Below are 13,568 nucleotides of genomic sequence, written 5' to 3' on the forward strand. Positions count from 1 at the left end.
GTGGCCAGCCTACAATTTTGCTTGCCAGTCGTTGAAATTCATCGGCAAATTCTCGAACTGTAGCAGAGCCTTGTTTTAGTTGCAAGAGTTCCGTTTTGGCTCTTTCCCCCAGGAAGGGGTCTTCAAACCTCCTTCTTAGAGCAGTCATGAAGTTGTTGAGGGAACGAATAGCTCGAGAGCGGGTGTCAAACTGGAGGACCATCCAGTCAGCTGCTTTACCTGTCAGAAGGGAAGCTACATAACGCACCCGGCTATCTTCCGTGGGGAAAAGTTGTCCTTGTTCTCGCATATAACTGTCCACTTGATGCAAGAAACAAGGCAAAGTCTCGAGAGATCCGTCGTACGTAGTCCTCAATTTAAGTTGCTTCCAAGGGCCGGGCGCAGGTTGGCCCGGTTGCACGGGTGGTCCGGGCGGAGGAACAACAGGAGCTCCGGGAGGCAAGGGTGGAGCAGGCACATTAGCGGGTGGTTGGGGTGGCTGGATGGGCACCCCCTGACCCGGTATCGGAACAGGCTGTGCTTGGGCTATCAGGGTTTGTTGTAATTGCCTGTTATCCTGAAGCATACGTTCCATTAGTTCTTGGAGTTGATCAACACGGTCGGAGAGCTCCCGATTCTGGGCTCGTAAGAGGTGAACCTCCTCACTTGGGCCACCAGTGAGATGAGGTTTACTGGTCCGGAAGCTCGTGGCCCATTGAGAGCTATCTCCATAAAGATCCTCGTCTTCAGACTCTCCTGAGTCTCGACGTCGGTCAGCCAAACGGCGTGCGCGTTGGGTCGCGCGCGACGGGACAAACGCCGGGGAAAAAGACAGACCTGATAGCCCTTGTACAGTGTCCTTGGGGCGCGTATCCATTCTCGCCCGATCCCTAACCCTTGCTGCTGCCGCCTTGGCTGCGTCAGCAGCCTCTCTCTCTCTTGCGACCTTAGCCGCTTCGGCGGCATCCTTATCCGCAAGAACTTTGGCGTTCTCAAGTCTTAGGGCAGCCTCCGCCGTAATGCGCGGTAAAAGTTCTGTTTCCAGGAGTGAGAGTATGGGGTCGGATTCCCCGCCCAGCAAGGGTTGTATTCGAACCGCCAGTGCAGGTGCATCGGCTCCAAAAGTCGAGGTCAAAGCTTGAGCCAAGGTGGCGACCGGGGTGTCCTTTGTACATTCCACAAGGAGAAGAGCGGTGCGAATAGCGACTCGCTTGGCTTCAGCCTGACAGCTGGCCGCATCCGGGATCAGGGAAAAACCCTCCGGCGGGGCTCCTGCCATGGTAGAACTAGAGGAAAGAGTCTCTCGAGAAATAAGATTATCCAAAAGTCCAGTTAGTACTTGTAAATCCTCAGTTGCCAACCGGGCATCGTCCAGTAATTGATCCAAGTCTTGAAGATCTAAACGAGTATCAGTATCCTCCGACGTCAACATCCAGAGAGTCCCTTTAAGAGATTGCCACTGCTCCTGTACCAGTCCCCTCAAGTGGCAAACCTCTAGGGTAGTTCTGAAGAGTTCAGCGACTATGTCCTGTAACAGGGTGGGATCCTTCCGAGAGGAATCCAGGATAGTAGGTCACTCGGAGAGCTTCTCAGCTCCCATCCAAGCGGCAGGCGAACCCCCCTGGGCTCCAGCCTGACTAGTAGTACAATAAAGAAGATGATAGATAGCTGCCATAATGTAAGCTCCTGACCCTTCGAACCAGAAATCACCACAGAGTCATATAGAATCCAAGCAGATGGCTTTTACTGGTCAAAAAGGCAATACAGTGCATACAGGGAACTATGGCAGCTATGAGAGTCTCACTAGCCGAACGATAATATAAGGCAGTAAATGGCGGGAGATTATACAACATCAGCATACACAGACAGAGTCAACTTTCCCAGGAGCAGTATTCCCAGGCCTTGGTATGTGTGGTCGGCCTTGAGGCTAGACAGTACAGTACCGACACAGAAACAATACTGAAACCGAGATAGCAGCCTGACAATACTGAAACCGAAAACGGCCTTTTATGCAGGGACGTTTCCCCATGGTCATCCCTACTGATGGCTTCAAGGCTTCCTTTTGATTAGGCGTGCCTTTTCCGCCAATCACAGGTTGCCTCACTCTCCCTGCATCTTTTGCCCTCCCCTCCCCAGGCTCCACCCCCAAACCTCACATGAACACATGAAGCTGCCGTATACTGAAGCAGACCCTTGGTCCATCAAAGTCAGTATTGTCCACTCAGACTGGCAGCAGCTCTCCAGGGTCTCAGGCAGAGGTCTTTGACATCACCTACCTGCCTAGTCCCTTTAACTGGAGATGCCGGGGATTGAACCTGCATGCCAAGCAGATGTTCTACCACTGAGCCCTGGCCCCTCCCCCAGGAAATGTTGAATGATCTTTCCCTAGGTTTTTCAGGCTAGAAAAACCTATAGGCATAACAAGAGATTAACATTTGAGAGAAATGATCTACACAATGTTATGGATGCGAACTTCTCATTTAAACACATAAAGCTGCCTTATACTGAATCAGACCCTTGGTCCATCAAAGTCAGTATTGTCTACTCAAGACGGGCAGCGGCTCTCCAGGGTCTCAGATGGAGGTCTTTCACATCACCCCCTTGCCTGATCCCTTTAACTGGAGATGGCGGGGATTGAGCCTGGGACCTTCTGCATGCCAAGCAGATGCTCTACCACTGAGCCAGCCCCTCCCCTCAAACCTCCAGGAATCTTGCGTTGGCGACCCTACCCCCAGGCCGAACTAGAGAACCCTGAGAAAGTCCTTACTTGAACCTGAAGGCGCTGTACGGGTCCAGCAAGTGAGAGCTGGCCTGCTCCAGGTTCCAGTCGAACATCTCCAGGACTTTGTGACACTCCACCCGTGTCTTCAGGCCCAGGCAGAACAGCTGCTCCACCTGTGGGGAAGGAACGGCAGAGGGTCAAGCTTGGTGTGTGTGGGTGGGGGGGGGAAAGAAGGCTTCGAGCCAGAGTTGTCTACTGAGAAAGAGAAGTGTGGTGGAGTCGTCCCAATGCTGGACTAGGGTTGAGTTGACCCAGGTCCATGTTCCCACTCTGCTATGAAGCCTGCTGGGTGACCCTGGGGCCAGTCACTAAGTCTCACGCTAATGCATTTATTTATTTGCATCCCGCTTTACTCTCCACAGTTCGGACTCAAGAGCAGCTTAGGACACCGCTCTCCCCCTCCATTTTCTCACAACAACATCCCTGTGAGGTAGGCCAGGCCGAGAGTTTGTGACGGGCCCAAGGGCAACTAGCGACCTTCCACGGTAGAAGTGGGGATTCGAACCCAGAGCTGCTACTCTATCCGCTACACCACACTGGCTCTCCACTAACTTACATCAAAGGGTTGATATGAGGATAAATTGGTGGGGGGGATTAGATATGTAAAGCGCTGCTGGATCAGACCAGTCTTTCATTTAGTCTGTCTGTGTGTCCATGTGTATCTGTGTGTCTGTCTATCTATCTATCTATCTAATCTACCTACCTACCTACCTTCTTTATGCTCTACAGTGGCTTACATCATTCTCCAGCGTGGAGAGCCAGAATGGTGTCGTGGTTAGGAGCAGCAGAATCTAATTTGGTGAGCTGGGTTTGTTTCCCCACTCCTCCACCTGAAGCCAGCTGGGTGACCTTGGGCTAGTCACAGTTCTCTCTGAACTCTCTCAGCCCCACCTACCTCACAAGGTGTCTGTTGTGGGGAAGGGAAAAGAAGTTAATTGTAAGCCACTTTGAGACTCCTTAAAGGTAGATAAAAGTACCACCCCGTAAAACAAAGTCTGCCTAGGACACGTCGGGATGTGACGTCAATCCATGGGTCAGGAATGACCCAGTGCTTGCACAGGGGACCTTTACCTTTATAAAAGCCAACTCTTCTTCATGGAGGTTCCCTTAATGAACCATGGCTAGTAGTCACTGATGGACCTGTGTCCCCCCACCCCCCATGTATCTGTCCAACCTCCTTTTAAAGCCATCTATATCCCTGGTCCTCTTTTGGATGCACACTTAAACGTGCTGAGGTGGTTTGTGCACGTCAGGGAAGCTGAGAGCAATGCCGTAAGGGGTCTAGACTCTATCAAGAGACTAAACTCCTAACAGAGTCACTCAAGATGGAATGGTCTCAGCTGAGACACCAGACAAAGATGCATCCACCCCCTTAAGGGATCAATGGCCACATCCGCAGAAGAGAACAGGCAGTTCCAATGGGGACAGGGGCAGAGGAATCCCTGAAGATTAACTACTGGGCAGCAGCAGTAGTGGAAGGTGACACTGGCGGAGGATCTTTCGTAGACAACGGTAGTGCCACTACAACTAACCCTGGTTAGCACTGCGCAGAAGAAGGCACTGGTAAACCACTTCTGACCAACCTTTACCTTGAAAGCCCTTTGATGAGACAATCCAAAATAGAAAAGGATATAGCACTGGAAGATGGGACCCCCAGGTTGGATGGCACTCAGTCAGCTACTGGGGAAGAGCAGAGGACAAGTACAAGTAGTGCTGTCCTTAATGACGCAATTGGACTAAAGCCAAAAGGACATTCAGTGGTCGACGTGAATGGATGCAAAAGGAAAGGCCAAAGCTGTTCGACACACATAATAGGAACATGGAATGTGAGAAGCATGAATCAAGGTAAGCTTGATTACATAATTGGAAGAAGATGGAGAAGCTCTATTCTCTCGGCAAAAACAAGACCAGGAGTTGACTGTGGTTCAGATCATGAATTGTTAATATCGAAAATCAAGATAAAGCTTAAGAAAAACACCAGAACATTCATAGCACCAAAATACAATCTAAGCAATATTCCTGAAGAGTTTAAAGACCATGTAAAGAACAGATTTACATTGCTGAGTTCAAGTGAATGTAAACCAGAAGAACTATGGGTGGAAACTAGAGATATTATCAAGGAAGAATGTGCAAAGACTATTCCAGTAGCCAAAAGAAATGAAAAGCCTCGATGGATGTCTGAGGAAACTCTTAAAATTGCAAAAGTAGACAGTGACAGAAACAGAATCAAAAGTCTAAGTGCAACATTCCAGCAACTCGCACATAGAGACAAAGAGAACTATTATAATAACCAGTGTACAGAAACAGAAGAGAACAACAAAAAAGGAAGAACAAAAGATCTGTTCCACAAGATCCAAGAAATCAAAGGGAAATTTAAAGCAGTTAGGCATGCTGAATGATCAGCATGGAAATACATTAACTGAGCAGGACAAAATAAAGAAAAGGTGGGAGATGAAGAGATGAAAGGATGACAGATTCTTTCCAAGAGGAATCTTTTGAAGAAGAACCTACAGTTTTAGAAAGTGAAAGCTGCACTGAGAGCAATTGGGAGAAACAAATCACCAGGAGCAGATGGGATATCAATAGAGCAATTCCAAACCACAGAAACGGAGTCCATCAAAATCTTGACAAGAATCTGCCAACAGATATGGAAAACAAAACAATGGCACACAGACTGGGAACATCCATTTACATTCCAATTCCCAAGAAAGGAAACGTCAAAGACTGCAGCAACTATTGGACCATCGCATTTATTTCTCATGCAAGTAAAGTGATGCTCAAAATCTTACAGCAAAGGCTATTACCATATATGGAATGAGAAATGCCTGATGTTCAAGCTGGATTCAGCAAAGGAAGAGGCACTAGAGATCATATTGCAAATATATGGTTACTGGAGCACACGAGAGAATTTCAGAAGAAAATCAGCTTGTGTTTCATAGATTACAACAAAGCTTTTGACTCTGTGGATCACGAAAAGCTATTGCTGGTTTTAAAGGAAATGGGTGTGTAACTACATTTGATCGTTTTGATGCGCAAACTGTACTCTGGCAAGAGGCCACAGTTAGAACAGAATATGGAGAAACGGAATGGTTTCCAATTGGCAAAGGTTAATATCGAAAATCAAGATAAAGCTTAAGAAAAACACCAGAACATTCATAACACCAAAATACAATCTAAGCAATATTCCTGAATACAAGGATGTATTTTACCTCCCTATCTCTTCAAACTATATGCAGAACATATAATTAGGAAAACTGGATTAGATTTAGATGAAGGTGGAGTGAAAACTGGAGGGAGGAACATTAACAATTTGAGATATGCCGATGATACTACATTACTGGCAGAAAATAGTGAAGACTTGAAACGACTACTGCTGAAAGTTAAAAGAGAAAGTGCCAAAGCTGGACTACAGCTGAACATCAAGAAGACAAAGGTAATGACTACAGGAGAATTACACAACTTTAAGGTTGACAATGAGGGAATTGAAATTGCTGAAGGCTTTCTATTCCTTGGCTCCATCATCAACCAAAAGGGAGACTGCAGCCAAGAAATCAGAAGGAGATTGAGACTGGGAAGGGCAGCCATGAAGGAGCTAGAAAAGATTCTTAAGTGTAAGGATGTGTAATTGGCAAACAAGATCAAGATAATTCATGCCATAGTATTCCCTATCACTATGTAGGGGTGTGAAAGCTGGACATTGAAGAAAGCTGATAGGAAGAAAATAGATTCCTTTGAAATGTGGTGTTGGAGGAGAGTGTTACGGATACCATGGACTGCCAAAAAAAAAAAAAAAAAGTGGGTTATATAGATCAAATCAAGCCTGAACTGGCCCTAGAAGCTAAAATGACTAAACTGAGGCTATCATATTTTGGTCACATTATGAGATGACAAGAGTCACTGGAAAAGACAGTCATGCTAGGAAAAGTTGAGGGCAGCAGGAAAAGAGGAAGACCCAACAAGAGATGAATTGACTCAATAAAGGAAGCCACAGCCGTCAATTTGCAAGATCTGAGCAAGGCTGTCAAAGATAGGACATTGATTCATAAGGTCGCCATGAGTTGGAAGCAACTTGACGGCACTTAACACACACACATAATGGCCTCCACTGGCACCGAATCTCACAGTTTAATTACTTGTTGGGTAAAGATGTATTTCCTTTTGTTCCTCCTGAATCTGTTGCCCACAAACTTCATCTGATGCCTCCAAATTCTAGTATTATGGGAGAGAGAGAGAAAAAAATTATCTGTCCACTTTCTCCACACTGCGTACCGTTTACACAAACCCGTCCCCCTTTGGTCTTCTTATCTCTAAAAGCCAAAAGCCCCTGACTCTTCAGCCTTTCCGCGCAGGAAAGGTGCTCAGGTCTCTTGGTTGCCCTCTTTGGCACTTCCTGTACACGGCAGAACCGTGAACATTGCTATAATCTCCCTGGACGAAGGGCCGAATGAAATGGAAGGATGGTTGGACAGATGGATCTTCTCCAGTAGGCTGAGAGAACTCCCCGGCACTCATCGTGTGTGCCCAATTTTTACTTGTGCTGGGAAGGGAGCGAGTGCAGCCCCCCCCCCCACACACACACACTGCCTTTACCTTCAAGTATTGGATGGCCTTTTGAACGTTCCAGCCGTGGTTCTGCAGGGCTGTCTGGCACTCCTCAGTGGTGACGCCGTGCACAGTCTCCTGGACCTGTGGGAAAGCCCAGAGGCAGAGAAAAGCTTCAGTCTGGCCTCCCTCCTCCGGGTGCCCCTTTGGAGCGCATGGCGTAAAACACAACACCCTAAAGCCACATCAAAATCCCTGCAGGCTTTTGGGCCAAATAGGAAAACGGAATTGAGAAACAAGGGGCTAATGACAGTGATCTGGACGGCCCAGGCTAGCTGGTTTGTGGCAGATCTTGGAAGCTAAGCAGGATCAGCCCTGGTGAGTACTTGGATGCGAGACCACCCAGGAAGGCCAGGGTTACTAAGCAGAGGAAGGCTATGACAAATTACCTCTGTTAATCTCTGTCCTGACTTGGATGGCCCAGGTTAGCCAGATCTCGTCAGCTCTTGGAAGCCAGTGTGGTGTAGTGGTTAAGAGCAGTGGAGTCTGATCTGGAGAACCGAGTTTGATTCCCCACTCCTCCACACGAGCAGCGGAGGCCAATCTGGTGAACTGGATTTGTTTCCCCACTCCTTCACACGAAGCCAGCTGGGTGACCTTAGGCAAGTCATAGCTCTCTCAGCCCCACCTACCTCACAGGGTGTCTTTTGGGAGGAGGGGAAGGGAAGGTGATTGTAAGCCGGCTTGATTCTGCCTTAAGTGGTAGAGAAAGTCAGCATATAAAAACCAACTCTTCTTCTTCTTCTCTTGGAAGCTAAGCAGGGTCGGCCCTGGTGAGTACTTGGATGGGAGACCACCAAGGAAGTCCAGGGTTGCTAAGCAGAGGAAGACTATGACAAACTACCTGTGTTAGTCTCTGCCCTGACCTGGATGGCCCAGGCTAGCCTGATCTCGTCAGCTCTTGGAAGCTAAGCAGGGTCAGCCATGTTTAATACTTGGATGGGAGACCACCAAGGAAGGGGGGGAGGCATGAGAATTTCTTCCCTCTGACCTTTCCTGCTGCCAGGATCCTGAGGGGGGTGAAGTAGGGTGGGTGGGTGGGACCTTTTAAAAAACAGAAATGGCAAGGTGGGGGGGGGAGATAATCCCTGCACTGGATTCATTAATTTAACCGTTTCTCTTCCAGGCCCACGCGCAACATAACTGGCTTTCCACAATCCACCAAGGAGCCAGCGGCTTTGCTTGGAGACAGTTACATGCTTCAAAGAGCCAGAGGAGGTGTGGGAGGATGTAGCTTTACCTCCCTTTTCCTCCAGTGCTCCATATTGGTTTGCACCACCTTCCTGGTGACTCAAACATTATCAGGTTCCCCACAGAGCTGGGTTCGGACAAGGAAAGAGATCCCACCTTTTACTTTTGTCAGGTGGGAGGCCGGTCAATGAGCTCTGAAATGCAGGTAGGACTGCTGGGGAGGGACAGACTGAGAACAGCAAGGCCGTCTTCTGGGTCTGGCCTCCCTCCCGCCCAGGCGGCAACGTGGCCTTCCTGTCTTGGTGATGGGAAGTGCTGTCAAGTCGCAGCCAACTTACGGCAACCCGGTAGGGTTTCAAGACAAGAGACGAACAGAGGAGGTTTGCTGATGCCTGCTTCTGCATAGCGACCCTGGACTTCCTTGAGAGCCAGTGTGCTGTAGTGGTTAAGAGTGGTGGTTTGGAGTGGTGGACTCTGATCTGGAGAACCTGGTTTGATTCCCCACTCCTCCACATGAGCGGTGGAGGCTATTCTGGTGAACTGTATTTGTTTCCCCACTCCTACCCATGAAGCCAGCTGGGTGACCTTGCGCTAGTCACAGTTCTCTTAGAGCTGTCTCAGCCTCACCTACCTCACAGGGTGTCTGTTGTGGGGAGGGGAAGAAAAGGTGACTGTAAGCCGGTTTGATTCTTCCTTAAGTGGTAGAGAAAGTCGGAATATAAAAACCAACTCTTCTTCTTCTTGGTGGTGGTCTCCCATCCAAGTACTAACTAGAGCTGACCCCAAGATCTGATGAGACTGGGCTAGCCTGGGCCATCCAGGTCAGGGCTCTTCCTGTCTCACAGAGAATACAAGAGAAGCCTTTGCTTCTGTCTGCAAAGGTGGGGAAGGGCTGTGGCTCAACGGCAGAGCCTCCTCTTGGCATGCAGAAGGTCCCAGGTTCAATCCCCGGCATCTCCAGTTAAAGGGACTAGGCAGGTAAGTGATGTGAAAGATTTCTGCCTGAGACCCTGGGGAGCCACTGCCAGTCTGAGTAGACGATACTGACTTTGATGGACCCTCAAGGGTCTGGGTCAGTATAAGGCAGCTTCATGTGCTCATGTGGGTTTCGGCCAAGCAGTCTACCCTACCCTGCCCTTGGGTGGCCTTCTGTCACTGGCTGAAAGCAAGGCATATGCCAGCTTCTACTATTAGGCTCACACCCATTGGCTGGATGGTAAAGAACACCCCTGGTTATATGGAATGAGATGCCAGCGAGCCGACAAATCTGGGAGAACCGCTGTGCACACAAACACCAACCAAAGACTATGCTGTGCACTATGAACACAGGCTAAGTGCTTTGGTTGAATGGTGCACCTGCCAGGCATGTATTGCTGAATCATTCCCTCTCCCTTTCCTCTCCCTTATCACTCTTCAGAAATTAATCTTAAAAGGTGGTCCAGGGAAAAAGCAAGCAAAAGCAGTGCTTTAAGACACAGGATGTGGGTACAGAATTTTGGCTCTCTTTCAGCCTAGAGGGCGTGCAGTTGTGACCCAGTTTCAAGCAGTGAGAGGGGGGGCAACCTGGATCCGAGAGCTTATCCCACCAACTCAAGAGATTCGTGTCCTCTGCTGTTGTCCCTCCCCAACTCAAGGAACACGTGCTGCTCACCAGCCGTATCTTCTCAGAGGGCCTTGAGCTGTCCGGTCCAGAACCATCGTAGATGATCTTCTGGAGGCCGCAGGAAGCCTTGACGGTGACATTGCTGTTGTTGGAAGAGAAGTTGGCCTTGTAGTCCGGTTGTTGCTGGACCATAGGCCGCACAGTCGCCGTGGTGACCAGCCGGGCGGCCGCCGGGAATTCCTCGGGGATCTTTGCCTCCTTGAGGAACTTCTCGTACTTGTCCAGGTAGGGCGGGCGCTCCGGGAGCAGGTAATAGTGGGTGTTGCTGACCTTCCGGCCGTCCTTCACGATTGGCAGGATGCAGGGCCCCTTCGCGCTCTCTTTGCCTTGAGCCTGGATGACCTTGGGGGTGGCGTACTTGGGGTCCAGGGCAAAGCTCTGGGTGGTGGGCATGGGCTGCTTCCCCGGAGAAGTGGACAGGTACGAGCCCAGGGACAGCGGGGAACACAGGCCGGCTCTTGGTTGGGGGGACCCGCCTGGGAGGGACATGGGGCTGGGCGTCCTGGAGCCAGGTTGGGACAAGGGGTCGCGGGGAGGAATCTGGGGCGGCCGGTCTTCCTCTCCCCCAGAAGCCGGCGAAAATTCCCCGGACCAGCGGCCATGCTCGTTTCGACGGAGAGGCCGGGGGAAAATGGGCACGCGAGGGGGGATCTGGGGCTTGTCCTCCCCGGGACTGGGTGTGGAGGCCGCAGAGGGGGCCCCCAAGGGCACGTTGAGGCGTTTCATGCACTCCTGCTGAAGTTCCTGGAAGAGCTCGGTGGTTTGGGCAGGACTGGGTTGCTTGGCCTCCTTGGACGGCAGGAAGAGATTGTCGTCCAGCCGAAGAGCAGGAGGGTCACTCTCAGGCAGGAAGCTGCAGTTGGTCTCCCCCTTCTTCTCCCAGGCCGAGCAGCTGCTCGGCTGCTCCACCAGCCCTTCTGCACTGTTGATGGAGCAGACCTCAAAGTCGTCCTCATCTTGGGCCACGTCGTCATAGGCGGGGGGTGGGGGGAGGGGCCGGGCATCCCAGTCCACCATGGGGGTCGGGTGAAGGGGCCGGGGCAGGACCCGCGTGGGGCTCTGTGGGGGGGTCTTGTCCAACAAAGAGAATGCCTCCATGGCCAGCTTGGCCAGTGATGGGGCACAGTGCTCCCTGACGGGCGAGGGGGTGGTGGGGACCGGATCTTCCCCAAAGTCAATCAGCGTCACGTCGTTACCCGTTATGCTGTTCCCCTTGTTCCGCGGCAGCAGCAACCTCTCGGCAACTTTCGTGCCCGAGACGCGGGCAGAGGGTTTGGCAAGCCGCAGGCCTCGCGACAGGCCTGGCTTTTTCAGGCAAAGGCGCTTGAGGCTCGAAGAAAGGGGATCGTCCTCCTCGCTGATGGGATCATACGAGGGCTCTGAAAGACAAAGGGACTCAAGTAAGATACTGGAAGAAGTTCTCCCCTCTCCACGAGGAGAGGACGATCTGAACCTGGATTATGCAGGACCAATGAGACATTATCACGAATGCTCAGATCTCGATCCCTGACTTTTCCCTCCTGGTAATGTCTAATAGGGGAGGGATGGTGACTTGTGTAGCCTGATCTGGTCAGGTCTCGGAAGCTAAGCAGGGTCGGTACTTGGATGGGAGGCCGCCGAGGCAGACTCCGCAGAGGAACGCAACGACAGACTGCCGCTGTTTCTCACTTGCCTCGAAAGCCGCTAGCTGGGGTCGCCGTAAGCCGATTGTGACTTGGCGACACTGACGTACATATTGAAGCAGGCAAATGACATCATACCATATCTTCATTCTTCCAGCAAGGTGCCGTGCCCTGGCTGCGAAGGTATCACATGAGGTGCCTGCTTCCAACCAGGACTGATGGGGAGAGGTGGATTGGCAGCTGCCATTCTGCTTCAGAATGAGCCGGGACGCTGACCCGTCTCGCTCGGAGAAGTCAGTTGGCTCTGCAAGGGCTTCCGTGGAGCGAGGTTCTTCCTAGCTTGGCTACCTAAAGATCCTTTCCACTGAAGGATCCTGGGACCTTCAGCGTGTTCACCACGCACTCCTGCACTACGCTTTAGCCGCTCCCCTAGCTTTGAAGTGTCAACTGAAAACACAATTGGGTGGGCCGCTGAACCGCATGGAGCATCGTGCGATTCCCCCAGATGTTCCGCTGCACCTGCTAATGCTCCCGTCAGGAGCCTTCTATCCAACTCACTGGACTTTGCTCTGGGCCTATCGTAGCGGTCTTGAATTCCCTCCAAACATTTCCAAAGAAGTCAACAGAGCTTTGAAATTGCTAAAGGAAAAATACCCAACAGGGTTTTAAGGCAAGTTTGGAGGGGATGTCCATTCCATCCTTCCTTCCCCCCATCCCTGTCCTGACTCCCTCCCTCACAGCCTAAACCAATGCTTGCAAATTAGACAGATGTACTGGTTTGCAATAGAATAAAAGGGAGTATTTCTTCACACAACGCATATCTAAATTGTGGAACTCCCTGTCCCGGGATGTGGTGATGGCTGCCAACTTGGAAGGCTTTAAGAGGGGAGTTGACATGTTCATGGAGGAGAAGGCTATCCATGGCTACTAGTAAAAATAGATACCAGTCATGATGCACACCTATTCTCTCCAGGATGAGGAGCACGCCCATTATATTAGGTGCTGTGGAATACAGGCAGGATAATGCTGCTGCAGTCGCCTTGTTTGTGGGCTTCCTGGAGGCACCTAGTTGGCCACTGTGTGAACAGACTGCAGCAGCATTATCCTGCCTGTGTTCCACAGCACCTAACAGAATAGGCATGCTCCTCTGATCCTGCAGAGAATGGGTATGCATCATGACTAGTATCCATTTTAACTGGTAGCCATGAATACCCGTCTCCTCCATGAACATGTCCACTCCCCTCTTAAAGCCTTCCAAGGTGGTAGCCATCACCACATCCTGAGGCAGGGAGTTCCACAATTTAATTCTGCATTGTGTGAAGAAATGCTTCCTTTTCTGTTTTGAATCTCTCACCCTCCAGCTTCAGCAGTTCTCGTATTATGAGAGAGGGAGAAAAGCTTCTTCCTGTCCATTCTCTCCATACCATGCATAGTTTTATAGACCTCGATCATATCTCCCCTTAACCGCCTTCTTTTTAAGTCCTAAACATTTTAATCGCTCCACATAGGGCAGTCGCTCCAGCTCCCTGATCATTTTGGTTGCTCTTTTCTGCACATTCTCAGTCTCCATTACTGCTTATATCTGACAAAGGGAGCTTTGACTGTTGAAAGCTTATACTCTGGAAATCTTGTTGGTCTTTAAGATGCTACTGGATTCAAATCTCGCTTTCCAAACGACAGAGTTGGAGGATCGACTCAGGCTGTTCCTCATGTGCCAAGACAAGCCGCC

The 13,568-nt window shown here is 50.4% G+C and overlaps 1 protein-coding gene across 1 annotated transcript in view; it reads right to left on the reverse strand.

Moving 5' to 3' along the window:
• Positions 1 to 2,742: 2,742 nt before the first annotated feature.
• TNK2 (tyrosine kinase non receptor 2) overlaps positions 2,743 to 13,568 on the reverse strand; it is a 60,878-nt gene continuing 50,052 nt past the window's right edge. The window contains exons 13-15 of the mRNA XM_056849900.1: positions 10,206 to 11,596; positions 7,352 to 7,447; positions 2,743 to 2,874 (exon numbers count right to left, since the gene is read on the reverse strand). Coding sequence (XP_056705878.1) covers positions 2,743 to 2,874; positions 7,352 to 7,447; positions 10,206 to 11,596 — 1,619 coding nt within the window. The remainder of the gene's footprint in view (positions 2,875 to 7,351; positions 7,448 to 10,205; positions 11,597 to 13,568) is intronic.

This window comes from Euleptes europaea, chromosome 5, assembly GCF_029931775.1.
Source record: "Euleptes europaea isolate rEulEur1 chromosome 5, rEulEur1.hap1, whole genome shotgun sequence".
Lineage (NCBI taxonomy): Eukaryota > Metazoa > Chordata > Lepidosauria > Squamata > Sphaerodactylidae > Euleptes > Euleptes europaea.